Below are 27,470 nucleotides of genomic sequence, written 5' to 3'. Positions count from 1 at the left end.
TAAGACTCCATCTCTTTGTTAAAATAAGAAATCTAGCCAAGCCATAGTCTTTTATAATTGTGCATTCTGCACGAGAGAGGAGAGTGCCAGCAGCCCCTTCTGGCTGACAGAGGCGCCTGACCCGCATTTTTGCCCTGGGGGGAAATGAGGTATGGATTTCCTGGACAGGAGGTCAGACAGCTGGTCACTTTACAGATTTCTCTTTGAGGGTTATTTTCACAGCACGTGTCCCCCCACCATTTCTGAACTTTTAGCTTAAAGGATCACTGTGTTCAGATGAGACTCCAGAGGCCAGATTTGTATTGTTGGAGAACAGAGCTGTTTAACGGTTATGAACGTTCATGCTTATCCCCGTGGTGCGGAAGAGAACAAGACGGAAGTTCTCACGAGTGTCCTCAGTTCAGCATGTTATTACAGCAGATTCTGTGAGCCAGGTTTATGGGCAGGAAGAAAACTCCCCTGGGGCTGCAGGGGCAAGGGCCACTTCCCTTATTGAGCCCCGAGAGCTCCCTGTTAATTATGAAGAAGCCGTGCAGCAAGCCTGCACCTGGCCATGAGTTAGGCCACGTCATAAGCAAAGGGCAGGTCTGGTAGACCTCGATTTCAGCAGCAGAAGTGGAGGGAGGTGTGAATGGAATCTTATTTAATAATCATGACTAGGGCCCCAGTAACCTTCCTCTTTACCCACCAAGGGTGAATTCTGTTCAAGTATAATTTTACTGATCAGTTTTCATATGCGTTTACTCATGTTACTCTGTGGCCTCAGTTAATCACCGCCCGCACTCCTGTACCTCGGATACTCAGGCCCCCACCCCCTGATTCCAGGGCCCCCTGCCGTCCATCCCCAGCCTAATGCCAGCTGCTCCCCCTCCGTCCCACCACCCCCCTGCCCCAGAACGGTCTGCCCTTCTCCCTGGCCCAGTGCAGCTCCTCTGTCCCCATCCTGGGAGATCGAGCACCCTCCCTGGACCCTCCCCGCGGCAGTGCTGGCTGTATTGAGTCCTCAGATGTGAGCCGAGGGTGAGGACGGAGTGAGGCTTCCCTCTTCCCATGCCCCGGCCCCGCCCCTGACTGCTGTTCTCCCTGCCACCACCCCACCCCACCCCACCTGGGGGCCCTCAGAGGAACTTCCTGAAGTGCTCAGAGGACAACCCGCTCTTTGCCGGCACTGAATGCGAGGTCTTTGAGTCACGCTTCCCCACGACCATGGCCTTGTCTGTGCTGGTGACCATTGAGATGTGCAACGCCCTTAACAGGTGGGCTGGGCAGAGGGACCTGGAGAGGGTGTTGAGGGATGGGGGCTGAGGGTCAGTGGGGCCCAGAATTGGGGTCAGAGGTGTCCAGGAGTGCGGTCTGAGGTTTCGGGGGTCCAGGATTGGGGTCGGGGGGTCAGAGGGTCCAGAAGAGGGTTCTGAGGACCCATGGGGGCCCAAATTGGTGGACCTGCTGATGGAGGTCTGAGGAAACAGAGGGGCCAGGATTGGGTCTGAGGGGTAGAGAAAGGGCATCCAAGCCCCAGCATAGGCCCCTGGGGGCTGAGAGGGCAGCAGTGACATCCACCTTCCGGCGGCACTGGCCTCCCAGAAGCTCTCCCGTCCTTAAAGGGCAGTGCCGAGGCCCAGACCACCTGCTGCATCTCACATGGGGGGCGGGTGGGTGACCACGGCGGGGCCTGCCCGCATCCTGGCCTGAGGTGAGCGCCCTGTGCCCTTGGCAGCGTCTCAGAGAACCAGTCACTGTTGCGGATGCCGCCCTGGCTGAACCCCTGGCTGCTGGTGGCTGTGGCCATGTCCATGGCCCTGCACTTCCTCATCCTGCTTGTGCCGCCCCTGCCTGTGAGTCTCCATCCAGCCCTGCTCATCTTCTCGGGCTCCTGGGGTCACAGGGTCCTAATTCTCCTCTGATGCTAGGCCTTTCTGGGCCTGTTCGTGATGGAAACTGCCTGGGGGGTGTGTTGGGGGGGTCTGATGGTGCTCTGTGACTGCAGCCTATGTTGGGACCCTGGCCAGCCACTGTCCTCCAGATGTGTCCCCCACTTTGGGACCCTCCCCCCAGACTTGGGGAACAGAAGAGGTGGGGAACCTTCCCAGGCTGGGGCAGGAGGAAACCCGATGCCCTTTCCCAGTGCAGAATCCCTCCCACTTCCCAACAGAACAGAAGGATTTGGTCCTCTGGGTGAGAGCAGGGGAGAGCACCTCAGGCAGAGGAAACAGGGGGGACACATCTGGAGGTGGGACCTTGAGAGGCATCTCAGACGTGCTCGTGAAGAGTCCACTGTAGTCCGGGTGTATGAAGCAGTGGATTTGGGGGGCTCTGGGCACTCCTCCCTTTAACCAGAACTACCCCGCCGCAGCTCATCTTCCAGGTGACCCCACTGAGTGGGCACCAGTGGGTGGTGGTGCTCCAGATATCTCTGCCTGTCATCCTGCTCGATGAGGCCTTCAAATACCTGTCGCGGAAGCACGTGGATGGTGAGTGAGAGGCCCCAGACCCTCCCCACCCTGCTCGCCTCCAGCCCGCCTCCCTGCCCACCCCTGCTTCCAGGCTGCAGTGAGCGTCCGCAGGGTCTTGCGCTGCAGGGGTTGGGGCCCTGGGCTCACTGGGCCGCCAGCGGGAGCACTGCTCAGAGCCACGCGGCTTCGCTGTCTTCACTTGCCACCAGCCCTGCACAGCCAGGCCTGCTGTGCCCTCCTCTGGGCCTTGCTTGGCCTCTGACTTCCCTGAACCGGGCCTGATTTTATGTAGGCATTCTCAGCACAGTCTCCCAGGCGGTTCTCTGTTTCTGAGTTCACAGCTCTGGGTCTGCCTGAACCCGGGAATGGAGGACAGAATGGCAGGGTTGGCGTGGGGGGCGGTGAGTGGAGGAGCAGGCTGGGGCACGGTGTCCACCTGCCTGCCTCTGCCAGGGGCTCAGAGCGTGGGTGATTCTGACCCTCCCCGAGCTGCCCAGAGAGGGAGGAGGCAGGGGTGAGAAAGTCCCTGTTCCTGGGAGTTTGAGCCAAGGCTGTAGGTCTGTGGCCAGGCTGCTGTTGAGGGCCCCGGGTTAGGCCCAGAGATGGCTGAGGCCTGCTCTGGAGCAGCTGGGTCCTTGAGGGCCACCTCTGGCAGGAATGTATCCCGGGCCCAGGGGAGGGTGCCAAGGCGGGGTGGGGGTGGGGCATAAACAGATCCCGTGCCTGTCATTCCGCAGGGGCCAGGGCGGCCGATCAGCCCCCATCTCCCATGCTGGCCAGCCCTCCCAGGCACTGCAAATATTTTATGTTATTAAAAAGGCTAAAACAAGTTGGCCTCCTCTCTCTGGAGAAGCTGGCCCACCACAGGTCTGTCCAGAGGGTGACCACACACATGGCAGGGCGAAGGGAGCTCAGCCGAGGGTAGAGGTGGGTGCTTGGTCAAAGCAAGGTCTGTTGGAGCCCACAGGTCGGGGGGTGGGGAAGGGGGAGCCAAGCCAGACAAGGCATTCTGCCCCTGCATGGTTCCTTAGGGCCCACCCTCAGGGCGCTTCTGGGGGGGTGAAGACAGGGAAATGGCTCTGTCACCTGGAACTCCCGTCTGCAGCAGCCCCAGCTCTGGCTGGAGCACAGGGCTGGGCCACCAGGAAGGCTGCTGGCCAACCTTGACCACACTAACTCACCTGCAAAGTCCCCCACATCCTCCGGGGGATGTGGGCACCTTCGTCTTTAAGAGCTTTCCCTAGCCAAGAGGTTCCGCGTCTTCTCGAGAAAGCTGAAAAGTGAGAACGTTTCTCAGCCAATGGGAGAAGCCTATGTCTTGGGCACTGTTCCAGTGCTGGCTACTGGATGATGGAGGATTTGGCTTGGGTGGGGGAGGGGAGCGGGCCCCTAGCAGGACCGGGTAGGTTGGAAGGACTGGGGAGGGAGCAGCCCCTACTGGGCCAGGGTTGGGGGTGGTTTCTAGAAGAGGTGGGGTTTGGGCAGAGGCTTGAAAGGGGAGGATTGAACTTGGTGGAGAAGAGGCTGGGCTCGAAAGGCTTGGCCTCTTTAGTGGAGCTGGGGCTTGGAGTGCAGGGTAGAGGGCTGAGGCCAGAGTGTGGCAGGGGCCTCGGATACCAAGGTAAGGACCCTGGACGTTATCCTCAGGTCAGAGGGAGCCACAGAAGGGAGGAAGCATGGGAGGGACTGGGGTGACCATGGAGGGTAGATGGGAGCGAGACTAAGGGCAGGGAGGCTGGTGGGCCTTGTTAAGCTGGTTTGGGAGGGAGGCACTGAGGCCCAGCCCAGGGTAAGCTGGTCCCGGAAGATGCCTCCACCTCCACCATTAACCTGAGATGTTGACTGTGGTCCTGGTGAAGCTCGGCTTGTGAGGGTGGTGCTCTGCTCTCAGGAGTGGCCATGGGACCCCCAGGATGGACACAGGCTGGGTATCTGTGGCCACATCTGAGAGGTGGGGTGGAGTGTGCCCGCTGGCAGCCCAGGCAGCTATGCCCTGTGCAGCAGCAGTCCCTCGGGCCTCCTAAAGGCAGACAGGGCAGGGGTGAGACAGGGGACTCTGTTACGTTCCCAAGCCAGCCTGGTGGCCTTTTAGGGAAGTTTTGCTGAGGCCTGATGCTCGTGGCTTCCCCATGATTTACGAGAGATGTGTCCTGGGAAGAACTGTGGATGCTGGGTCAGTCCCAGAGGGTCAGGGGCAGGGGCCTCTTACCCCACCTCAATTGTCAGGCGGAGGCCTGTGGGCCAGGCTGAAGGGAGGGGAGGCCTGGAGAGACTGAGTGGGGACCGATCTGGGAGGGTTCAGGATATGGGGCAGGTTTGGAGTTTATTCTGATGGCAGTTGGAGAGCCACTGAAGGGAGTGGTGGGCTAGGTCTGTAGTGCGATGCCAGGGACAGGAGGTTGTTGGTGAGAGGCCTTGAGTCCTGGTGGGGGCAGTGGAGGAAGAGAGATGAAGATGGTGAAATAGCAGGCCTGGTATGTGGGATGGGCAAGGAGTAAAGGATGGCCAGGGTTTCTGGACCTCATGATGGTAGGTAGTGGTTCCCCAAACTGGAAACCAAGAGGAGAATGTGCATCAGATGCTCTGAGGGAGTTGATGGAATATGTGGGGTGAAGGAAGCTCCAGGAACATCCAGGGGGTGTAGCGGGGCTGGGGGCCGACCGAGAGATACCATGGGAGAGTGGGGCTGTCCCAGGGAAAGAGGAGGACAGAAGGAACCAGTGTGGATGTGTGCTCTCATACGTACATCTTAACACGCTCTTGGGTTTTCTTCCAGAAGAGAGTGCCGGGAGCAGAGTGGAGTTTCCAGTGTGTACCTCAGAGTGATGGTGCCCAAGCCTTCGTCCCCTGAACCCCCCCTGCCTGCACGCTCACCTGCTTGCTCACTGGGCCCTGCTGAGGTCGGGGTGGCCACCTCCAGGCCCATCCCGGGGTCTCTGTCCCTCTCCCATCTCCCTGGGGGCTCTGTAATTCAGGTCTCTAGGGCTCTCCTGGGCAGTTCATCCCTGAAGCTGTGGCCCAGGAGCTACAACCCGGGCAGGGCCTGCCCAGAAGCCCGCAGCAGAGCCCTCCTCCCCAGATCCACAAGTGCGCTCAGGAGTCCGCTTCCCCTTCCTTGGAGGCAGGGCATTTCCTTGGTGACCTGCGTCTCTGCATAGACAGAGCTCTCCTGGGAGCCACTCTGGCCTCTCCCTCAGTGCCTGGGCTGGGGCCTGGTTGGTCCGGGGTGAAGCGGGGACAGCCAGGCCCAGCTGTGCACAGCGAGGGCGGACGGCCCCCTGCACTCTGCTTCCACGGAGTCAGCTCCCGAGGGCTTGCGCCTGTTTGTGTTTATGTGTGCAGGGGGTGGAAGGCTCAGAGAGAGGGACGCGGGAGCGGGGGAGGGGGGCGGAGCAAGGACCCCCTTTCCTGGGAGATGGCCAGCCTGCCTGCCTCAGCTCGGCGCACCCCCAGACTCAGGTTTCTCTGTTCCAAGCCGACAAAGCACGCGCCGTCTTGGTGCTGCCTGCTCTGCCAAGCGGAGGACGATTTGCCTTCTGTGTCCCTGGTGCCTGAGACCCGAGCCGTCCTCGGGTCCCTGACCACTGCGCCTTGACACCCTGACCCAGCGCCTGGCCGCGTCAAGGTCTGCATGGCTGCGTGATCCTGAGTCCCCACACCCATGGGCCGAAAGGACGTCCTGAAGAATGGTTAGCTACCCAAGGGCACGTCCACTCCCTCCCTTCCGATGATGAGAAAAGAGCGTTTGCGGGACACAAGTGTTCTCTTCACTCAGCTTTTGCCCCTCCAGCGAAAATTAGCTAAGAGCAGAAGAAGCAGTGAGTAAATGGCCGTGCGTCCTCGCCCCTCCTAGAGAGTGTACAAAGCGATTATTTTATGTGTAAATCAAGACCCGCATCCCTGTCCTGGTCCCCAGAATCAAAAGGCCCCCTGGGCCCACCTTGCAGACAAATGGGCTCCACGTTCAGTAGCCCCTCCGCCCACACTTCCGCCCTCCCCTCGCTTGAAAGTGAGAGAATCAGAGTTGGGTGGGACTTTCCTGGAGCCCCCAGAGATTCTCTGCATCTTTCCTGCTGGGGGAACGGAGGTCTCGGAAGGGGGAAGGGCCCTGTACCCACCTGCTGACGTGCAGTCTGGTAGAGAAATAAAGGTTGAGTGTCTGGGGCAACAAGGGCCATCAGCGTGTTTCCTGGAGAGCGGTCCCCCCTCTGCCCCCTCGGTGTCTCCCTGGGGGCTCCCACCACCTGTGCCCCCTCCGCCAGGAGCAGTGAGTGAAGGTCTGGGGCTCCGATGCCAGCCGGAGGGAGATCTCATCCTCAGACAGGGGGCGGGGAGCCACGCCCCCATAGCAGAGGCCTGACTGCCTTCTCCTCACGTGTAAGGCACTTGAAAGTTTGTGCATGTGATCAAAGCCCTTTACACACGATTCACAGGGAGATGAGGCTGGGAGGGGCCCGTGACTCCCAGGGGCAGGGCTGGGTCTGAAGCCTGAATATCAAGGGTCACTTGCTCCCCACAGAGGGGCCCCCGGCCCTGGCTGTTCCAGGGGTCCTGCGTCTCCCTGAGGTACCACCCGCCTCTTGTCCTTCCCAGCCCAGCTCAAATGCACCTCCCCGGGGCTTCCTGAGGCTCACACTGTCCCGGGGCCTCGTGAGGCTGCTTGACTTTAACTCCTGACTCGCCCAGGTGGCCGTGCCCTCCAAAAGTGGGAGCTCTGGGAAGGGAAGAGCCGTGTTCCCCTGCCTCCCTCATTTCCTCCTCTGAAAGGAGGACTCACTGCCCTCCGAAGGGGACTCAGGCCCTGCCCACAGGACCAGAGGCAGGAACAACTGTATAGTTTGTGGGGCTCAGTGCAAAATGAAAATGGGGAGCCTCTTGTTCAAAAATTAAGAATTTCTTAACAGTGGCAGCAGAGCAATACACCAAGTGCGGGGCCCTTCTGAGCACAGGGCCCCGTGTAATGCAAGGATGGCACGTCCAGGAAGCAGGCCGTGACCAGAGGAGACAGGCAGGACCCACCCTTCGGAGCTCCCAGGCTTTATTTAGGAGACAGGATTTGACACACAGAACACAGCAGAAGCCGGGGATGGGCAGAAGGATTCCCTCTTGTACAAAATCCGTCTCAGATCACAAAGCCTTTTTATATACCTTGTCTCCGGGTCCTCAACCAGCTCCATGAGATGGGCCCGGCAGGGCGTAGGGCTCCGTCTTACAGATAAAGAGCCTGCGGCCCTCTGAAAGTCTGACCATCAAGCTGGCCCTCATCCTGACGGACAGGCAGCGAGCGGCGCTAAGATGGGCCTGGGGTGCTTACATAGGAGGCAGGCGGGCTCCAGTGCTCCTGGCAGCCTCTGGGGCACGTGGCCAGGCCTGCTTTGCCTCCATCCCCACCCAGCCCTGCCCAAGTCCGGCCTTGTCCAGCCCACAGGACATGGAGCCCGATGGGCCAAGGTAAACAGAGGTTTCCTACCTCACGGCCACTGACCCAGGAGGGAATTCCGGGGAAAGCCCCGGCACACTTCGCACTGGCTCGGGGATGGCAGTGACCAAAATGCCCATGGCCTCCCCCACCCCCTCCAGAGGCCAGGATTTTGTGGTCCTACGGACCCCCACACTGCACCCCTCCCAGGAGGGATGGATGCCCATTGGGGCTGCACTGGGAGAAGTGGAAGGGCAAAAACAGGAAATGAAGATGTGTCCACGCAAAGACCTGAACCTAAGTGTCCACAGCAGCTTTATTCATTGTAGCCCCAAACTGAAAACAGCCCAAATGGCCATCAACAGGGGCAGGATAAACAAACTGGCATGTCCATACAGCAGAATACCCATATATGCAACAGAATGCACGATGCTTAAAACCTTGGTGTGAGGAAAGGAAGCCAGAACCAAAAAGAGCCCATACTGAGCGATTCCACCTCCATGAAGTTCTAGAAAAGGCAAAACAAAGCTGTAGCAACAAAGCAGATCTGTGATTGCCGGGGGCTGGGGGTTGGGGAAGACCAACAGCAAAGGGGCAGGAGGGAACGTTCAACGGTGAGGGATTGGGGAGGGGAGGGGAGTTCCATGCATTTGTTGAGACTCATCAAACTGTGTGCCTAAAATGGGTACAATTTTTTGCATGTAAATTATACCTTAGTGCAGTTTGATTTAGAAGAAAGAGAAAAGAGGTGGGAGCCAGAGGAAGTGGCGGTCACGCGGCTGCTGTTAGGTGTAGCGGCTTCAGCGTCGGCAGGGGGCGGGCCTCCAGGTGTGTGCGCAGTGTTTGTGGGGCAGTGGCCCAGGCCAGCCCCAAAGAGTCCCCACATTCCAGGGGAAGAGAGAGGCTGAGAACCAAGGGGAGATGGCCCAAAAGCATGGAGGAGAACCAGGGGGTCGTGATGCCTCAGACACTCGGGCAGAGGGGCTCCAGCTGGATGGAGGCCCTTAGTAGGGGATGGAAGAGGCCAGAGAAGCCATGCAAGATCTGGGCAGTGAGGAGAAGCCAGCCTGGGGACCCCCGTAGTGGCCTCCCCGTGGATGCCTGCCCTCCCCTGGACAGTCCAGTTAGGCCAGCCCAGGGCCCTGTTCCACAGCGTCTGAGAGGCTGTGTGAACACTGAGGCTGGACCAGCTGGTGTGGGAGCTTGGACCGAGCTCCTCTCCGGGCAGAGGCGTGGCCCCTGCAACCTTGGGACCCTGAGTGGCCAAGGAGACCCACTGGAGCCTGTGCCGACCTCCTTGAGGGCCCGGGCTGGCCTCCAGGGTAGGCACACAGGCCCCCTCCACCCTCACAGAGTGGCTAAATTTAGCCAGCCAGGGGAGGTCATCTTGGGGCCAAGCTTGGCAGCACTGCCTTGCCTCCCTACAAGGCCCGGCCCAGTACCCGCTCAGGCCATCCGGCCTTTGGGCTTATAAGGCAGGTCTGGCGGCTCTGAAGGGCTGGAGTCTTAGGGTGGGCTCTGGGCCAAGATCTCAGACTTTGGGGAGCTTCCTTCCCGGCCACCAGCAGATACGGGAGCTAATCGTTGTGTGACCTTGGGCAAGGCCCTTAACTTCCAGATCCTCAGTGTCTTTATCTGCAAAGTGACAATTCTTGAGCCTCCATCACGGGGCTGCTGTAAACAAAAGCCTGCAGAATTCTAGGTTTCCTTCACTTCCCAAAATGCCTGGAACAAACACGGATATCTGCCCCTGGGGATGCTGAAGTGGGGGCCAAGGGCGGGAAAGCACAGGCCTCAATGGAAAGATGCACTTTAGAACCAGTGAGAGGGACATCGACCCTATCAGCTGCCTGTCTTACTCTCGCAGAGTGATTCACGAGAAAAGGAATTTGGGGAAAGAAATGTAATTGCTTTTATTTTTTTTTGTTTTGGGCACATTTTTGGTTATGATAACATCCCCAGATGAGACTGTCTTCCGGGGCATCCTGTTTTCTGAGTGTCAGGGTCAGAACCGAGGCTGTAACAGGAGCACGTGTGTGTGCTCCAAGCAAGTCTGTCTGTCCATTGGTCCATCTGTCTGTCAGCAAGCCTAGCTCCTTGGAGGAGGAAGAGGAGGAGGAGGCGGGGGAGAAGGAGGAGAACATGGTGACGGAGTGAAGGGCACAGACACAGACTGGAGAAGGACTGCCTGGCTTCCCTCCTCCCTCCCTCCCTCCCTCCCTCCCTCCCTCCCTCCTTCCCTTCCTCCTCCCTTCCTTTCCCCCTCCCCTTCCCCCCCACCCCAATTTAGTGCCTGCCGTCCTCCCAAGTGTGGTGTGCTGTCCTGAGAAGTGTGGATGGAGTGGGAACACAGAGATGGCCCAGACACGGTGTCAGCATCCACCTCACCCCCACTGCAAACAGTTCATGTCCAGCGCCTGCTATTCCAAGGGCCATGAGGTCAGCTGGGAAGAGGACAGGCCCGTTTGTCTGAGGTCAAGACCAGGCCAAGGGGATGTGGCTACCTCCGCTCTGCCTCCCAGCATCTCTGGATTTTCCTTAGAAAAGCCAGGGCGTGGTACTCACCAGCCCCTCTTGAAGGCAGCATACCCGGACAGACCCTTGAGCCTGAGATTAGCGGGAACTCTGTGTTGGGTGAGGCTGATCTGTTTGATGGGGGGTTTGAGCTAGGGTGCTGGAGGGGCCCTCTGTGGGGACCCCTTGCTGTCTAGAAGGCAGCTCTACTCAGACAGGAGGCTGGGATTCCCAGCCCCGGGGCCTGGCTCCTTGCCCAGAGTGATTTCCCAGCTAAAGGCCTGCCAGGAAGAAGACTCCCATCAGCCTTCAGGGTGGGGCAGCCTGGACGGGGCGAGCAGGTTGTGGGGGAGCCCCGAGGACACCCAGCCTAGGTGGAGGGAGGGCCAGGGAGACCTTCCTGCTTCAAGCGGGGGCTTCCTGTACCGTGCAGGGTGAGCTTGGGCAATTCATTTCTCCTCTCTGAGCTCTAGTTTCCTTACCTGCAAAATGAGAGGGAGGTTGGGAGTTAGCCTCCAGCTCTGATGCTCGGAGAGTTAACACAGGACCTGCCCCAGCCCAGCCCCCAGGGCCCCTGCTTTCAGGGCCTGGGTTGGGGTTGAGGGCAGGGGCTGCAGGAGTGGCCTCAATTTCTCTGTCCTCAGTGTTGTCAGGACCCATCCCCTGGCCTCTACCTATGAGGAAAGTCCCGTTATTGCCCCATTTCACGGATGAGGAAGCAGGCTCAGGGAGGTGAGGCAAGGTACCCAGGCCCCCACAGCAAGCAGCACAGCCAGGGGTGTTCACTGAGGCGGTCTGATGTCAGGCTTCCCCTGCTGGGCTCTGGGAGCCCCACAGTGATGTGTGACAGACGCGGCCCTCGCCTTGCCTGGGTTCCTGCGCCCTGTGCTGGTTTCAGGGTAGTGGAGGTGCGGCCAGGACAAGAGAGGTGGGGGGATGGAGATGCCAGCCCGACCCTGAGGTTGATTGGGCACGGGCCAGGCTCAGACCCAAAGGGATGGGTGGATGGAAGGTGGTCTATAAGGGCGGGGTGGGGGTCCTGCCACAGGTTCAGGAAGTGTCAGGCAGCTGGGCTGGAAGCAGCCCTCCTTCCTCTCTGCCCTCCTGGCTGTAGGCTCCCAGGGACTGAGCTTTCCACCTGGGGGCCAAGGTAGGGTGGGGAGGATGTTTGGATACAAGATGGGTCCCTGGTTTGGGGAGGGCTCCAGCCTGAGGCTACTCCACCCAGGCCCTGGCCTGAGCCCCCAGCTCTGTTCTACCAAGCTCGTGGGGGGCAGACAGCTTTATCTTTGCCTTGTGACGGGTGGCCCACGGTTTCCTGCCAGCAGCTCCCGTTTCCGGAGGCCCAGCAGGGCTCAGGCGGAGCCAGGAGGGGCAGTGGGGCCGGGCCTGGGTGGCCCCCCTGGCCCCGCCCCCGCCTATCTTTGGGAATTTATTTGTCCACAGGCACAGCTGGTCCACAGTCCATTGCCTGCCAGGGGCCAAGAGCGGCTCTGACCACCCAAGGACTCTCCCTCCCAACTCAAGTGCTGACAACTGACCTCTGACTCCTGACCTCTGGCCTCACCTTTCCCACCCTACTCTTCCTAAGGGGCTGGAAACCTCTAGAAACTTCGCTGTAGACTTGGGTGTTGACGCCTGGCTCACCCCAGGAGCCAAGGCCGTGCAGGGGGCTCGGTCTCAGCCCCCAGCTGGGCCACCATGGCGCGGCGGCTCCAGGACGAGCTGGCCGCCTTCTTCTTTGAGTATGACACTCCCCGAATGGTGCTTGTGCGCAACAAGAAGGTGGGCGTCATCTTCCGCCTGATCCAGCTCGTGGTTCTGGTCTACGTCATTGGGTGAGTCTGGACGCCCTCCCTGCTGCCCTCCTGCACCAACCCCCAACCCAGGCCTGTCCTCCAGGCTCTGTGATGCTTCCCATGACCCCAAAGAGCCCCTCTTTCTCTCCATGGCCTGTCATGCTTCCTGACAAACCTTTCTGGTGCCATTCAGAAGGAAGGGAAGCCTGCTAACCCGCTGCCTAGATGGGGACACTGGGATGGGGGGCAGCCCTGCCTCCGGTCATGTGGTGAACAAGAGGCAAAGCCTCTGGGCTCTGAGGAACTGACCCACTGCTAATGGTTCCCTCAAGGGGTGGGGGGCGTCAGAGACCAGGGTCCCAGCCAGCCCCAGCCAGAGCCCTTCCACTTCTGACCTCCCAGCCAAGCCACGCAGCTCCTGAGAGATGGAGGCCGCACCCCACTCTACAGGCCAGAGTGGGACGGGCCCTGCTCTCACCTGCCCTGACTAAAGTAAAGGCATCCTGGTCTATTCCAGAACCTGAGCAGAGAAACCTGCAAATTCAGAACACCTGGTGCCTTAATGGTGGCATGTCACGCAGAGGTGGGAGGTCCGTTCTGGTCCCGGGGAAGACAGCTCCTTTCTGGGCATCGTGGGGCCTGTCCCACCGCCCCAGGGGTGCAGGGGCAGAAGTAGGTGGGACTCCCCTGTGGGCTGCTGCTCTGGGAGCCACGCACAGGCCATCTTCCTGAAGCCGGTCTGGCTGTCGGGCAGGTGCTTATGTGGTCACACGTGTGTGTGGTGTGTGGATGCGTGTACGTCGTGCCCGGGGCTCTGTGTGGGGTGCACGTGCCCTCGTGTGTCTGGGCACGAGCCTATCGGGTGTGGCTGCTGGGGGTGCCCCTGGGGCTGGGCGCCCCTGTGTCAGGGACACTATGTCCACTTACAGTGACTCCACAGAGGGCTCCTGGAGGCCTCAAGGCCACTGAAGGGGGTTCAGCCCCCGCTGGGGGGTCTGGGGTACCCAGAAGCCCTGCCCCTGTGGTCTCCGTGTCCCCGTTTTTGCTGTGAGACCAAACTAGGGCGGGCTGGCCAGGAGGCCAGTGACCACCTGGTCCCCCCAGGGCCTCTGACATCCAAAACAACCTTCCCTCTGCCCCCCACCCCCCACCCCGAGGCCCCAGAGCTGGTTGGGTGGAGCCAGGGCCACGACCCAGCCCTCCGATACCTTTCGGACTCTGCCTCCTTACTGTTCACAAACCAGTTTGATATGTGCGGTGTCATTGAGCTTGTGAGGGAAAGAGACCCAGAGGGGAGCAGTGGGGTTTCCAGGTCACACAGCAAGTCAGCGTCCAGGCCCAGTTAGAACTGGGGCCTCCTGATCCCCAGCCTTAACTCTGCCTTCTCTTCCCCTCCTCACAAGGGCTCTGAGAACCCTTCTAATGGGACCCCGTTGTGTTTCCACCATTAGCCACACTCCTGACCCTCCAGCGGGGCGAGAGCTTGCCCACAGGCCCAGCGCATCGCTCCCACCAAGAGGCTGGGAGAACGTTGTACTCACCGTGGCCCCCATGGTTCCACATCTCTGCTTTCGGGTCAGCACTGCCAGACCTCCTTTTGTGTGTTGGTGACAGACTGTCAGAGGGAAAGGCACAGTCCTCCCACCCCACCCCCAGCTGCAGCAGATGCCCCAAGCCACCATCCAGTCCTGAACACATGCCTCCAGTGACGGGGACCTCACTACCTGCCTCCTTCCCTTCCTCTCTCCCAAGACAGTGCGCTCAGTTTCCAAATGGATGTGGCCTCCTCAGTGTCGGTGAGACTCAGAGACACTGAATGATTTAGCCTGGTTCTCACAGCTAGGAAAAGGCTGAACCAGGATTTGAATCCAGCTGTGTGACTCCAAAGTTGGTCTTGATATCCTGGAAAGGAAACATGCTCAGAGAGGGGCACTGACCTGCCCCAGTCACAGAGCAGAGGAAGGCAGGCAGAGTCCCTGGAAACACCCACCAACCCCCAGACTCCAGCTGGGGCTGCCACTCCTGCTGTCTCTGGTGCCGCCACTCCTGCTGTCTCTGGTGCCCTCGTCTGGCCACTGCCCACTGCTGCACTGACCGCTCAGCTAGGCACCCGCAACTGCTGACCAAACCCAGCCTGCACTTGGTCTTACAGTTTCAGACCTCAGTTTCCCAGCTGTTCCACGGAACAGGGGTTAGGGGACCCCCTCCAAAGACATTGTCTGCAGGCTCAATAATTTGCCCTTTTCTGAGGAGGGATGGCCTTCCTTTAATTGCCCCCCCTTCCCAAGGGCCCTGTCTGTCAGACTCTCTGGTCCTGTGGGCATTGCAGGGGCACAGAGGGGAGCATAGAAGAGCCAGACACCTCAACCCCAGAGACAGAGAGATAGTCCAGATGGGGGGTGGGCAGACACAGAGACAGAACTGGACAGAGGGACAGACATTGGAGCACAACACTCAGATGAAGAGAGAGGCCCTGAGGCTCAGATATGGAGAGGGAATTATTGAGACAGAGACAGAGAGGCTGAGATGCTGAGAACTCGAACAGGCTCCGAGGAGGGAAACTGAGGCTGTTTTCTCTGTCAGTCACAATCCTCCGGGAAGTTGAGGGCAAGTGGAGGGAGTGGACCTGAGGCCCTGGCGGCCTGAGCTAAGATGTCACTCTTTTTATCTCAAATTGGGATGGTTTAATTTGCCGTTAGAGCTGTCTCCTGGGAGGTGATGAGCTCTCTGTAACTGGAGGCGTGCAGGCAGTGGGCTGTCATCCATGACCTCGCAGGCCCATACAAGAGGTGTGTTGGGATATGTCCCTGTCTGGGGGGCTCTGGCTGCACACACAGGAGGGTCTCAAGGGGATTTATGAATGCCGCTTGGGGAGGGGAGCCTGGGAAGACTTCCTGGAGGAGGTGGCACAGTGGTGGAACCAGCCTTGAGCAAAGGCCTGGAGACTCTAGTCCAGGCAGACCTGCTCTTGGCTTTCCCTCAGGCCTCCTGTGCGCCCCTACACAGAGCTCATGAAATCACATGCCTCTGATCTTGGAGTGCACCAATCAGAGATAAGGAGAGATACAAATTATTGCTGGGAGAGACACATCCAGGGACACTTCCATAGCATCTTCTCTGTGCCTAGGCCTGTGTCAGGTTCCCTGGGACAGAGGTGGGGTACAGGGTGGGCAGGGGGAGAGAGAGAAGCTGAGGATGAATTAGCTGGAACTTCTTGGTTCCTAGGGACTGAAACCCAATCAAAATGGATTAACAAGGGAGGATGAGGGTATTAACTGGTTTGTGTAACTGAAAAATCAGTGTGGGCTTCAGGCCTGGCTGGATCCTCCCTGATGAGGGTGCAGGAGCACATTCTATGGGAAGATGAGGAATTCAGGTTGGTCCCATTGGGTTCTCCAAGGAAGCTAGCCAGGATCTTCTCAGCTCCGCTTTCCTCTGTGGAGGCCTCATTCTCAGGCAGGCTCTCTGCCCTCAGAGTGGAAAAATGGCCACCAGCAGCCCTGGGGCACAAAAGCGTCTTCTCCTCCAGAGTTCCAGCAAAAGTCCCAGGTCCAGCTCTTATCAGCTGCGGTTGGGTCATGTGCCCAGCCCAGAACCAGTTGTTGTGGCCAAGGAAAGGGAATGTCCTGACTGGTGGAGCCTGGTTGGGTACCCACCTCGCTCCAGGCACTTCTGCTGGAAAGCAGAGTGTGATCGAAGGTCCTGGGGCAGGGAAGGAACACCCAAAGAGTCACTAGGGCTAGGCTGAGGGAGCATGAATAGAGACTGGGAGAGGAAGTGGAGGAGTGAGCAGGGCCACTGGCTCAGGCCTCTCAATGCTGAGTTGAGGGACGTGGGCTTTCTCCTGCAGGTGGTGGGGAGCCATGGAAGGCTGTCTAACAGGGGAAGGCCCAGGGCCGGCAGGTGCTGGGGTAGGGGGTGGAGGCCAGAGGCAGGACAGCTGTGAAGAGGCAGCAGTGATAAGAGGTGAGGGTGAGGCCAAGGCAGAAGCAGCGAGCATGGAAGACAGGTCATCATCCCAGTGGGCCCCGCCCTGGGGGTGGCCACAGCTCAGCTTCTACCCACCATTGCTGCATCAGGACATGTGCCCAGCATGGCCAGAGTTCCTGACTTCTCAAGAGCAGTGGGAAATTGGAAATTATGGGTGAAAGGAACATCTCTTGGTTTTTCGAGGTTGGTGATTCAGTCAAAACACTTAAAGACATAAATCATCAGCCTGACTTGTCTGCAGACTGCATGTTGATGAACCTCTGAGCCCCGGTGTGGGCCCCAGCTCTGAACTCAGTCCCTCCTGGGCCCGGAGCCTGGTCTTGCCTCTCTCCAAGGATGCTCTGCCCAATAGCACGTGGCCCAAGGCTATACCCTGTATCACCAGCCACATGACCTGTCCTCCCTGCCACAGGCCAGAGCTGCCCCGGCATCTGCCCCAGCTCCTCTTGTGTCTCAGCCTCCCCACAAGAAGCCCTCTGGGTTCTTTGATGAAAGCCAAGGGGAGATGGGAAGGATGGAGGGATGCAAAGAATGGGGGCATGAGAGGGAGGGTGCCATGTCCAGGCTGTGAGCCTGGGAGTTGGGGCAAGTATGGCGCCGTCCTTCAGGATGAGGGCACCAGAGAAGCGAGTTCTGTGGGAAGATGAGGCATTCAGTTTGGTCCGGTTGAATTTTTGTTTTGAGATAGATTTCACAAGTCATAACATTCACCCTTTTAAAGTACACAAGTTGGTGGATTTTAGTGTAATCACAAAGTTGTGCCACCATCACCACTAATTCCAGAACGTTTGCACTATTCCAAAAGGAGCCTCGCACCCCTTAGCAGCCACTCCCCGTTGCGCCTCCCTACCCCTTGCTCTGCCTATATTGGACGTTTCATAAAAATCAAATCGTACAATATGTGGCCTTTTTGTGTCTGACTTCTGTCACTTAGCACCATGTTTGCAAGGTTCGTCCACGTTGGTTGTAACATGTTTCAGTTTTCAGTCCTTTTAATGGCTGAATAATATTCCACTGTATGGAAATTCCACACTTAGCTGGGCATTTGGGTTGTTTCCACTTTTTGCTTGTGAATACTGTTGTGAACATTTGTGTATAAGTTTCTGTGTGGACATGTTTTCCGTTCTCTTGGGTATTCGGTTCTAGGAGTGGAGTCGCTGGGTCAAATGGTAATTCCATGTTTAACTTTCTGAGGAGCTTCCAGACTGTTTTCCAAAGGGTCAAGTTAAGTTGGAGGTACCTATGAGATGTCTAGGAGGGTAGGCAGGGCAGGGGGGAGGAATCTGTGTCACCAAACAGTTGGAGATTCAACATTTGCGTAAGTTCTTTTTTTTTTAAATGTTTATTTATTTGGCTGCACTGCGTCTTAGTTGCGGCATGCAGGATCTTCGCTGGCATGTGGGATCTAGTTCCCTGACCAGGGATCAAACCTGGGCCCCCTGCATTGGGAGCATGGAGCCTTAACCACTGGACCACTAGGGAAGCCCCTATATAAGTTCTTTGAGTGCAGAATTTTGGTTTGTTTTTCCTTGGCACATAATAGGGGTCCGATAAATAAATATCTGTTGAATGACTGAATGTGTGGAACTGAATCTCAGAGGAGAGCGCAGAAGTGGAGATAAAAAATCAGGGACAAAGTGTGCCCGCGACAGCACACGCAAGGTTCTGCCTGGGCTGAGAATGGAAGCCAGAGGATGGGGACAGATCGACATTTAAGGAGGGATTGGTGAAGGAGGACCAGAGACCGTAAATAAATAGGATTATTTTATCATGTGCTTGCTGTATGCCAAGCACTGTGTTAATTTCCTTAAAAAGAACTCATGGGGACGTCCTCCACACCATCACCTAGACTCTTTTTCTTCCTGGAGCCCAGCCCACGGCTCAGTGAGGGGTAGAGCCTTGCTTGTAAATATCTGTGGAACGATCAGCATCTTTGAGGTAGGTGCCTTCACCTCCTTTTACTGAGACAGCTAGTGCTCAGAGAGGTTTAGTCTTTAGCCTGAAGCCACACAGCTGGTGAGTGGCGGTGCTGGTGTGTGAACCTTGGCCTCTGTGACTCCAGAGGCCACACTCTCAGCCACTCCACCATGTGGCCTCTTCCACAAGGGGCTGTTGAAGAAGAGAGACTACTGAGGACGAGGAGGAGAGAATGGAAAAGAGAATTTCTGGAAGGGGAGGGGCTTCTGAAGATGCCACTGTCTTGGGCATCAGACCCCCTTGGTGGCCTTCCTGGGGTGTTGACCACAAGACCGGATCAAGGAGAGCATGGCTTTGGAGGGGCAGGCCTGGCGCCATGGTCACTCTGGTATTATCAGAACCGAGGTCATTGATGTCAGATTTGGGCCACAGGACTGACAGCCCCTGGGAACGGACACAGCCTGGAATGGCTACATCAGCCCCAGGGCACAGCCTCCGTGTGGCTCCTGGCAGACACATTGATGCCAGACTGCTCAGTGGAGGGGCCAGGGTCCTGGGCTGGGGAGCCTCGAGCCTGGGTCTGCCTCTGACTCGGGAGGGACACTCCCTCAGCCCTCAGTTTTTCTATCTATACGGTGAGGGGTTGGTTTTGAGCAAAGAGAGGAATGCTGCTACTAGGATGTCAGGGATGGGGGTGGGGGGGCCAGGAGGCAGGCCGGTGACCTCTCTCTCCTGCAGCGTGTTCAGAATGCAGAGCAGCTCCCCAACATCCCCCTCAGTAGCAGCTTCACACTTGGACATGGAGCCAGAGGCCTTCCTGGAGGAAGGAACCTAAGGAGACTGGGGGAATAGGTGATGCCCCACCCCCCTGACGGGGCTGGAGGCAAGCAGACAGGCTCAGGCTTTGTCATGCCTCACCTGCTGCCCTCTGAGACCTGCAGGGGGCAGCAGTGACCACGCTTAAGCTTGGAGGGGTTGTCTGGGCTCCAGCCCCAGGCTTTGGGGGTCGAGGGGGCTTGGAGAAGGAGAGGAGTAGACTATAGGAGGGGAGAGGACGACATTGGTGGGCTGCCTTCCTGGAGCCTGGAGCAGGGAGACAGCCCCCAGAGAGCTAGTGGTGACTGGGAATAGGAGGCCTGGAGAACTCTGTCATGGGTCCTGAGCTCTGGGGGACAGAAGAAGGGCTCTGAGCTCTGCTTTGGACGGGTGGGCTAAAGGTAGGGTGAGGGGTGACAGGGGCAGAAACACACCTCCCCACAGTCAGCCACAGCCACAAGTGTGCTCACAGATTTGCCCTGGAGATACACAGCTACACACTCTGATGGATACCATGGACACACACACACACACACACACACACACACACACACACACACACACAGAGTTACAATGAATCGCCAAGATTCTTTCCTGAAGGAAGGGGACCACACCCTGGAGAGAAGTATTATCCACAACTCTCACTTGTAGGCTACGGAAACCAAACCCAAATTGGCTTAAATAAAGGAAAAGAATTTATTAACTTGTATAACTGAAAAGTCCAGAAGTGACTTTTCAACATGCTTCAGGTGTGGCAGGATCCAGGTGCTCACGCAACATTGTCAGGAGTCTGCCCCTCTCCATCTACTGGCCTGGCTTTTCTCTAAGCTGGCTTCATTCTCAGGCTTGCTGTCTCCATGAGGTAACACAGATGACTAACCATACCTTGCTTAGCCACCCAACGGAGAGGATGTTTCTTTCCCAGTAATTCCCAGGAAAATTCTGGCTGCATTGCTGAAACTCCTCAGGGTTGTGTGCCCATCCTTAGACCCATTGCTGTTGCTAGGGCAATGGAACATTGATTGGCAAACCCTGGTCATGTGCCCCCCACTGTGGGGCTAGGAGGGAGGTTGACCCCACTAAACCTCCCAGATTGGAAGTGGAGAACCCAGAGGAGCAGGGGTTCTTGATGCTGGGAGGGGAAGGCCAGAATTTCCTGAGAAAGCTGGGAGACCTCCAGCCTGACCCACACCCACAAGGGCCTCATCTGGGGCCAGATGCTGTGAGCCCTTCAAAGGGCCACTTGCCCCTCTGGTTTCCCTTCCAGTCAGTCCCCCTCCCCAAGAGCTCCCAGCGTGGCTGAGATAATAGTAGCTAATGTCTATACAGTGTTTAGCCCATGCCCGTTTCCATTCCAAGTGCTTTCACAGGCATTAACTCACAACATAAGTAGTATTGGTACCATTATTGTTTACGTTTTACAAGGAAGCTGAAACAGAGAGGGATTTGCCCTAAACAGAGACTAGTTTACCCCAGCTCATACAGCCTGTGAGATTCAAGCCCAGACTCTCGGGCACCAAAAGCCAGGCTCTCGGCCATCGTCATACTCTGCTGTTTCTCAGTGGGAAGAGCTCAGGAAGGAAGGAGATAGGGATGAAGCCTGGAGTCCAAGCAGCTTGGCCTCCAACAAATGCTACTCTTGGAAAAGGCTCTGAAAAAGACCTTCAGGGGCTCTGCTCCCTGGCCAACCAGTAAGAGTATTTTCATAGTGAAAAGAATGGTAGAACCCCAGGCACAGGCCAGCAGGGGGAGCAGGTGAGGATTTCCAGCCTCCAGTCCAAGATGTAGCTTGAGGAACGGAGAGTGGCTCAGAGACGCGTCTGGGGAGGGGAAGGGAAAGGACTTGACACGTCCAGCTGGTGCCGGAAGGGGCGGTGGCCCACAGCCTCATGCCATCCTTGAATGACTCTGGCCCACTCTGGCCCCTCTGCCCCCCAATCCCCCTGCAGGTGGGTGTTTATCTATGAGAAGGGCTACCAGACCTCGAGTGGCCTGATCAGCAGCGTGTCTGTGAAACTCAAGGGTTTGGCTGTGACGAAGCTCCCAAGCCTGGGCCCCCAGGTCTGGGATGTGGCTGACTACGTCTTCCCAGCCCAGGTGAGCAGACTCGGGGGTGCACCTTCCACCCACAGGGCTTGCTGGCTCAGAGCTGGGTTATTAGGCTCCGTCCCACCTCCCTGTGGGACCAGCCTAGCTCCTCTCTGTCTCTGGGCCTCAGATTCCCTGTGAGTGAGGGGCGGAAGCAGCCTCATAACATCACCCCAGTCTGATGTCGTGGGTTATGGAGGCTGCTGGGTGTCCTGTGGGTTCTGGGGGCTTGCTAGGGCAGTGCTTGGGTTCTTGGGGCTCTTCTCCCAGCTCAGAGCCCTGCCCTCCCCTCCCCCTGCCTCTCACTTCCAGGGGGACAGCTCCTTTGTGGTCATGACCAATTTTATCGTCACCCCCTGGCAGGCCCAAGGCCACTGTGCAGAGGTGAGGACTGTTGCCCATCCCCCCTTCTTGGACCCACAGGGGAAAATAACATAGAAGAGGAGGCCCCCTTGGGCATTGGAGGGGAAGCCAGGTAGGCTTCCTGCGGCACCACAGTGGTGGAATCTCAGGCATAAGTTCACATACAGGAATGGCCCACCACTGGCGGTTGCTGAGGCTTCCCTCCCAGCTGTGTGCCAAGCAGGATGCCTCAGTGCCTGCCCAACCCCCAAGCCCCAACCTCCCCTACCCCTGCTGTGACATCAGCACTAGGGCAGCTGGGCATGAGCCCAGAGGGTCCTGGGAGGGGACTGGGGGAAGGAGGCTGTGATTAAGGGTCACTCCAAAGGGGTCTGAGACTCTGCCCCACACCCTAGGGCCATGCGGGGGGTGGGGGGATCTTCTTAGGACCCTACCCAGGGGACCTGGGGCCAGCAGCTCTCCCCTTCCCCAGAACCCAGAAGGGGGCACGTGCACGAATAATAGTGGCTGCACCCCGGGAAAGGCAGAAAGGAAGGCCCAAGGTAAGGTCGGCCTCCTCCTGTCCCCCTCCACAGCCTGTCAGCTCCAGGCTTCCTCCACCAGGATGTCCTTCCTGCTCTCTCTCCTCCCGCCACCTTGACCTTGGCCTCCCCTGTCCCAGAACCAGCCAGGCTTCTGCTCTTGGGCGCCCCATCAATGGGGGCTCCTAGGAGTGGGGCCTGGGGGTTCTCCTCTGCACCCCCAGCTTGGGGTGGGCACCCAGGGGTTCCACCCTTGCTCCAGGCATCCGCACAGGCAAGTGTGTGGCCTTCGACGACATCGTGCATACGTGTGAGATCTTTGGCTGGTGCCCCGTGGAGGTGGATGACAACATCCCATGGTAATGCCCTGTCCTTCCAGGGAGCTGGGAGCAGGGTCCCCAGCCCAGACTAGAGGAGCATCTGGATCTGTGCTCGGTCCCCCCTTCTTCCAACCCCACCCTCACCCCATCTGTGCAGCTCCCGCCAAAGATGCCCCAGCCTCTGCTCAAGGGGCCTGAGAGTCCACATTACAGCATGCCCACCCCTCCAATGGCTCAGGAAGATCCCATAGGCTCTCACAGCCCCACACGCCAAGCCCAGCTCTGGTAGGCACACGAAGGACTCCTGGGGAGGGGGCAGTGAGTGAGTGCCGTCTCCTCCAGCCCTGCCCTTCTCCGAGAGGCCGAGAACTTCACTCTCTTCATCAAGAACAGCATCAGCTTTCCACGCTTCAAGGTCACCAGGTTTGTGGGAAAAGCGGGCAGAAATGCAGGCGGCTCTCGGAGGCTGCTCCAGCCGGTCTTAACCTGTCACCTCTGTCACCCTGCACTCATGCTGAGTTCCTTCTGGAGGCAGAAGCTTGGGCTGGGCCCCTGGGGTGGGCTGCCTTCAGTCTCCAAGGGCTAGGGAAGGGGCGTCTCTAGGGCCCGGGAGGGGTCCCCAGAGCTCCCGGGCATGGTGGGTGCCCTCCCAGCTGGCATGCTGCCACCACCAATGCCGTCTGCCCCTGTAGGCGCAACCTGGTGGAGGAGGTGGATGCCGCTTACATGAAGACCTGCCTCTATCACAAGACCTTGCACCCACTGTGCCCAGTTTTCAAGCTCGGCTATATGGTACAAGAGTCAGGCCAGAATTTTAGCACCTTGGCCGAGAAGGTATGGTGCCAGCCGAGTGGGGAGGGCTGGGCCCCCAGATCATCAGGCCAAAAAAGACTTTTCAGGCCCAGTTAAGCCCCGCACCGCACCCAGTCCCTAGCGTGGGCTGAGCATATATATAGATCTATCCCCTAATACTGGGGGCCCCTGTGGTTCAGGCCTGTGTCCTCAGCAGGGCCTGACATGGACCTGGCACAGAGGAGGTGCCCAGAATGAATGGCCATAGGCAGATGTCACTTGGGTGTCTTCCGAGGGCCCAGTGTTTTTTAAATATTAGATACAAGCAGCTTAAATCCCATGGCCCATGGCCCTGAGAAATCCTGTGCCTGCCCAGGTTTCCTGGGAATTCTGGAGGCTGAGATGCACACAGTCACATGGGATTCCCAGAGAAACGGTACCTTATAAGGAGCACAGACCTGTCTGACTGGGCTCAGATCCTGGCTCAGACAAGTCTCTTACCTTCAGTGAGTCTGCGCTTTTGCACCTGTAAAGTGGGAGCAGTAATAGTGCAAGTCTCTCGGGATTGCCTTGAGGGCACGGGACAGCACTTCAGGGTGTCCTGGCCCAAGGCATCCTATAGGTACATGCTCCCTCGTGATCCTTATCATCCGCTCCTGTGGGATCCAGGGATGGAAATCAGCCCCTCTCTGTGACATCACCCACCAAAACAACTCACCCACAGTGCCTTTATGGAGAACACGGGTCAGCGAACTTTTTCTTTAAGGAGCCAGAGAATAAGTATGGGCCACAGGTCACATGGTCTCTGTTCTAGCCACCCAGGTCAGCTGCTATAGGGCAAAGGCAGCCACAGGCAATGTGTAAACAGATTCGGCCCTGAGGCCTCAGTTTGCCAACCCCTGGAGGGGGTTTACACAGCAGCAACACACAGGACCAGAAAGCTGAATGTTAGTTTCCCCTGTTCCTAAAAATCTCCCTGCCACCCCCAGTAGGAACTTCTCACCCATCACCATTGTCTGTAGGCATCTAGCCTCCCGCCTAGCTGCCCAGCTCCACACGCAGCTCTCCTCTTGCTCAGCCCACCTGTCTCTGATCCTTGCCTCGCCCAGAGGGGCTTCACTTTCTCAGGTTTTCTCTTCCCAGCCCATGTCTTTACAGACTCCCTCTTTACTTCAACAGCTATTTACTTGCCTCCAGTGCTGTGACTCAGGAGTCAGTGCAAATGAGACAGACAGCTCCACCCTTGTGGAGTTTACAGTCTTGGAAGAGATGCGTTAATAATCACACAAAATAAATGTGTGGTTACAAAGTGACACATGTTCTAGAAGAAAACACAGAGGGAATCACAAGGGCATATTTTAGACTGGGGGTGGTGGTCAGGGAAGGCTTCCCAGGAGAAGTGACCAAAGGATGAGAAAGAACCAGCCTTGTGGGGAATGGTGGTGGGCGGGGGGGGGGGGGGGGTGGAGAGTGACTGCTTGTGCAAAGGCCCTGAGGTAGGAAGAACCTGGTGTATTCTAGAAACTGTCAGAAAGCTGGAATGTGATGGGTGGGAGGCGGGACCAGAGAGGGTGACGGGACCTCAACCCTGAAGCAGCTTCTCAGTGTCTCTTCTCAAACAAACAGAAAACAGCTGCACCAGCTGTAGGGCAGGAGTTCTTGATCCTAAACCCCGGATCTTGAGGGCCTGTGTCCCTGGTAGGGTGGGGTGGTAGGCATCACCATCGACTGGCACTGTGACCTGGACTGGCATGTGCGACACTGCAAACCCGTCTATGAGTTCCACGGGCTGTATGAAGAGAAAAAACTGTCTCAAGGCTTCAACTTCAGGTGCCTGCTGGGCCCCCACCAGTGCATCCTTCCTTGGCGTCCTGCGGGCTTTTCTACTCCCAGAACCCCTTAAGGCCAAGCAAGTGTCCCTGGGAGGGGAGCAGCGGATCCTAGGAAACTCCCATTCTCCCGGAATTGGCCAAGCAGGGAGCACGAGCCCGGAGGCCTGAGCCCTGCCGCTGGCTCTCGGCTCCCTTGAGGCCCACCTGGCCGGGACTGGCTGGGGAATTGCCCACATCAGGAGTTAGGGCAGCGGTCGAGTACAGCATTCCTGGAATGAGGCCTGCAATTCCCCCTCTATATAATGTTGGGGGGCACGGGGCTGTCCTCACGGACCTCTAAGGGCTCCTGTATCCCTGATGCTCTGGAAACTCTGGACCCAAGACAGTTCTCCATCACCCACCCTCTCCTGCAACCTCTCCCCTTCCCCAAGGTTTGCCAGGCACTTCGTGGAGAATGGGACCAACTACCGGCACCTCTACAAGGTGTTTGGGATTCGCTTTGACATCCTCGTGGACGGCAAGGTGAGTGTCCAGTGTGAGGGGTAGCCAGAGACACACTCTCGGTTCCTTCCGGTGCTTGTTGGGTGTCTGTGGTTAGAGGCGACAGGAAGTTGGATGGGCCTCATTCAGCACTTCTATATCTGATAACAGAGGGACCCAGATGCTGTTGAGGGCAGGGCTTTCCAGCCTGTGACCACACCTCCCTCACTGTCTCCCTGTGTCCAGTGAGGGCAGAGTCAAGGTCAAAACCCAGGGCTCCCAACCACCAGCTGAGTCTCCATGCAGACACAGAGCCGTGGGCAGCAGGCTGTGGGACCAGCTACCAGTGGAGGGTGGGGAAGGCCCCTTGCTCCCGGCCCGGTCCCAGCGCTCCTGAGGAAGGCCTTTTCCACCAGACCCTCCTGGCTGTTAACCCTTCTTTCCCCTGGGCCCTGCCACCAGGCTGGCAAGTTTGACATCATCCCCACCATGACCACCATTGGCTCTGGGATTGGCATCTTTGGGGTGGTAAGTGCTGAGGTCATGGGCTCACTGCGCCGGGGTCAGGCCCTCCCCTTCCACACCTCAGCAACAAGTTTCCCATCCCAGACCTGACCGAAATTGTTCCCTATTACTGAGCCCACCCCACCTCCCTAGACCCGCACACAGTATGTCTGAGGAAACTGGGGCCCAGAGCTGGGGCAGGACAGAGGTGGGGAGTGGAGGGTCCTGTCCCCACCCCCAGGTTCCCGTGCGACGCCCCTCAGGCCACGGTTCTCTGCGATCTGCTGCTGCTCCACATCCTGCCCAGGAGGCAGTACTACAAGCAGAAGAAGTTCAAGTACGCGGAGGACACGGGGCCAGGGCCGGTAAGAGAGCTCCCGGAGCCAGCCCTGCAGAGGCCCCAGGCCTGCGTGTCTGTGCCGGGGAGCCAGCTGCTTCCCCCGGGATGACTTTCATCCCCCCAATGTTTACACAGGGGGCGCACGACCCCGCGGCCACCAGCTCCACCCTGGTTCTGCAGGAGAACGTGAAGACATCCTGACCTCTGTCCCCCCCTCCTACTGGACACAGCAGGCGAGGAGCCTGGTGGGGTCTCAGCCAGGGTGGAGGGGTCTCCCCAGGAGCGCTCCCACCCTCTCGGCCAGGCAGACACCAGGTTGCCGGAAGCTCAGGGTAGACTCTGGGAGAGAGCTGCACAATTCTGGGCTCCGGCTCCAGCTCTGCAGCCCCCAAGGGAGCCTCACACCAGCCTCAGCCACTGCTGGCCCCAGGTTTTATGCCTCTCCCTCTGGGCCCTTGTCCATCCATCCTACTCCCTCATGTCTCCAGACCTCTGCTGTCCCATATGGCAGCCACTAGCCATTGGTGACTATTTAAATTAATTAAGATTGAATAAAATTAAAACTTCAGTTCCTCAAATAGCTACATGACAACTGCTGAATACACACATATGGCTGTAGTTGCCCTATTGAACCACATGGAACGTTTCCAGCATCGCAGGAAGTTCTGTTGGACAGCTCTGCTTGAACCCTTTTTCTTACTGACCCCAGATTTCCCTGGGATGCTTATCAACAGTGCTGGCACCTGGGGATTCCCTGGCAGTCGTCCAGTGTTTAGGACTTTGCGCTTTCATCGCCAAGGGGCCTGGGTTCGATCCCTGGTCAGGGAACTAGGATCCCACAAGCTGTGGGGCCAAAGGAAAAAAAAAAGAAAAGCAGTACCAGCAACTGCGTGCACCCCAGACCTCCGGAACCAGAAACTCCACGTCTGGTCACATGATCTGCAAGCATAGCAAACTCTTCAGGTCATTTTCAGGACCTAAGTTTTAGAACCGCTCCTGATCAGGTATCAGACTTAGCTGGGGCCGGCATCCCCTGGCAGGTGCGGGCCTGGAGCAGGTGTGTGGTGTGTCTCATGCACTCCTCCCCCTCGTGCACACTCTCACCCGCACGCACAGCCCCCCTCCCTTCCACACTGTGTGTTTGAACAGCTTGGGCCCTGCAAACACAACCATCTGAACACACCTACACCCCCAGGCACAGACTCATGGTCCATGCCACCCCGCCTCTGTGGGGATGTGCTTCTCCTCAAGTGTGTCAGGCCAGGACAGTCTCTTCTAGTGATGAATCCTTACTCAGCTACCTCTGGTCAGCGTGGGAGCCT

General features: G+C 58.0%; 2 protein-coding genes across 2 annotated transcripts in view; both read left to right on the top strand.

Annotated features, from left to right (window-relative positions):
* The window catches only part of ATP2A3 (ATPase sarcoplasmic/endoplasmic reticulum Ca2+ transporting 3), a 36,210-nt gene extending 26,181 nt beyond the window's left edge, over window positions 1-10,029 (top strand). The window contains exons 18-23 of the mRNA XM_065898046.1: window positions 1,123-1,256; window positions 1,718-1,835; window positions 2,354-2,471; window positions 6,716-6,720; window positions 7,669-7,904; window positions 9,957-10,029. Coding sequence (XP_065754118.1) covers window positions 1,123-1,256; window positions 1,718-1,835; window positions 2,354-2,471; window positions 6,716-6,720; window positions 7,669-7,904; window positions 9,957-10,029 — 684 coding nt within the window. The remainder of the gene's footprint in view (window positions 1-1,122; window positions 1,257-1,717; window positions 1,836-2,353; window positions 2,472-6,715; window positions 6,721-7,668; window positions 7,905-9,956) is intronic.
* Window positions 10,030-11,848: 1,819 nt separating this feature from the next.
* P2RX1 (purinergic receptor P2X 1) lies at window positions 11,849-26,718 on the top strand. Its single transcript, XM_065896434.1, has 12 exons — window positions 11,849-12,224; window positions 20,858-21,005; window positions 21,309-21,380; window positions 21,832-21,901; window positions 22,143-22,239; window positions 22,543-22,623; window positions 22,893-23,034; window positions 24,695-24,822; window positions 25,256-25,346; window positions 25,767-25,832; window positions 26,072-26,173; window positions 26,284-26,718. The coding sequence occupies exons 1-12, from the start codon at window positions 12,088-12,090 to the stop codon at window positions 26,347-26,349; spliced, it is 1,200 nt and encodes a 399-aa protein (XP_065752506.1). The 5' UTR covers window positions 11,849-12,087; the 3' UTR covers window positions 26,350-26,718.
* The last annotated feature ends 752 nt before the right edge of the window (window positions 26,719-27,470 follow it).

Source organism: Phocoena phocoena, chromosome 19, assembly GCF_963924675.1.
Source record: "Phocoena phocoena chromosome 19, mPhoPho1.1, whole genome shotgun sequence".
In the NCBI taxonomy this organism is placed as follows: domain Eukaryota; kingdom Metazoa; phylum Chordata; class Mammalia; order Artiodactyla; family Phocoenidae; genus Phocoena; species Phocoena phocoena.
This window is presented reverse-complemented; position numbering and strand designations above follow the sequence as displayed.

What these genes read in the sequence shown, in the direction of transcription:
- P2RX1 (XM_065896434.1), top strand. Translation starts at nt 12,088, where the DNA reads ATGGCGCGGCGGCTCCAGGACGAGCTGGCCGCCTTCTTCTTTGAGTAT. An exon ending in ACTACGTCTTCCCAGCCCAG is followed by an intron (nt 21,006 to 21,308) that starts GTGAGCAGACTC and finishes TCTCACTTCCAG; the next exon opens with GGGGACAGCTCCTTTGTGGT. An exon ending in GGCAGAAAGGAAGGCCCAAG is followed by an intron (nt 21,902 to 22,142) that starts GTAAGGTCGGCC and finishes CCCTTGCTCCAG; the next exon opens with GCATCCGCACAGGCAAGTGT.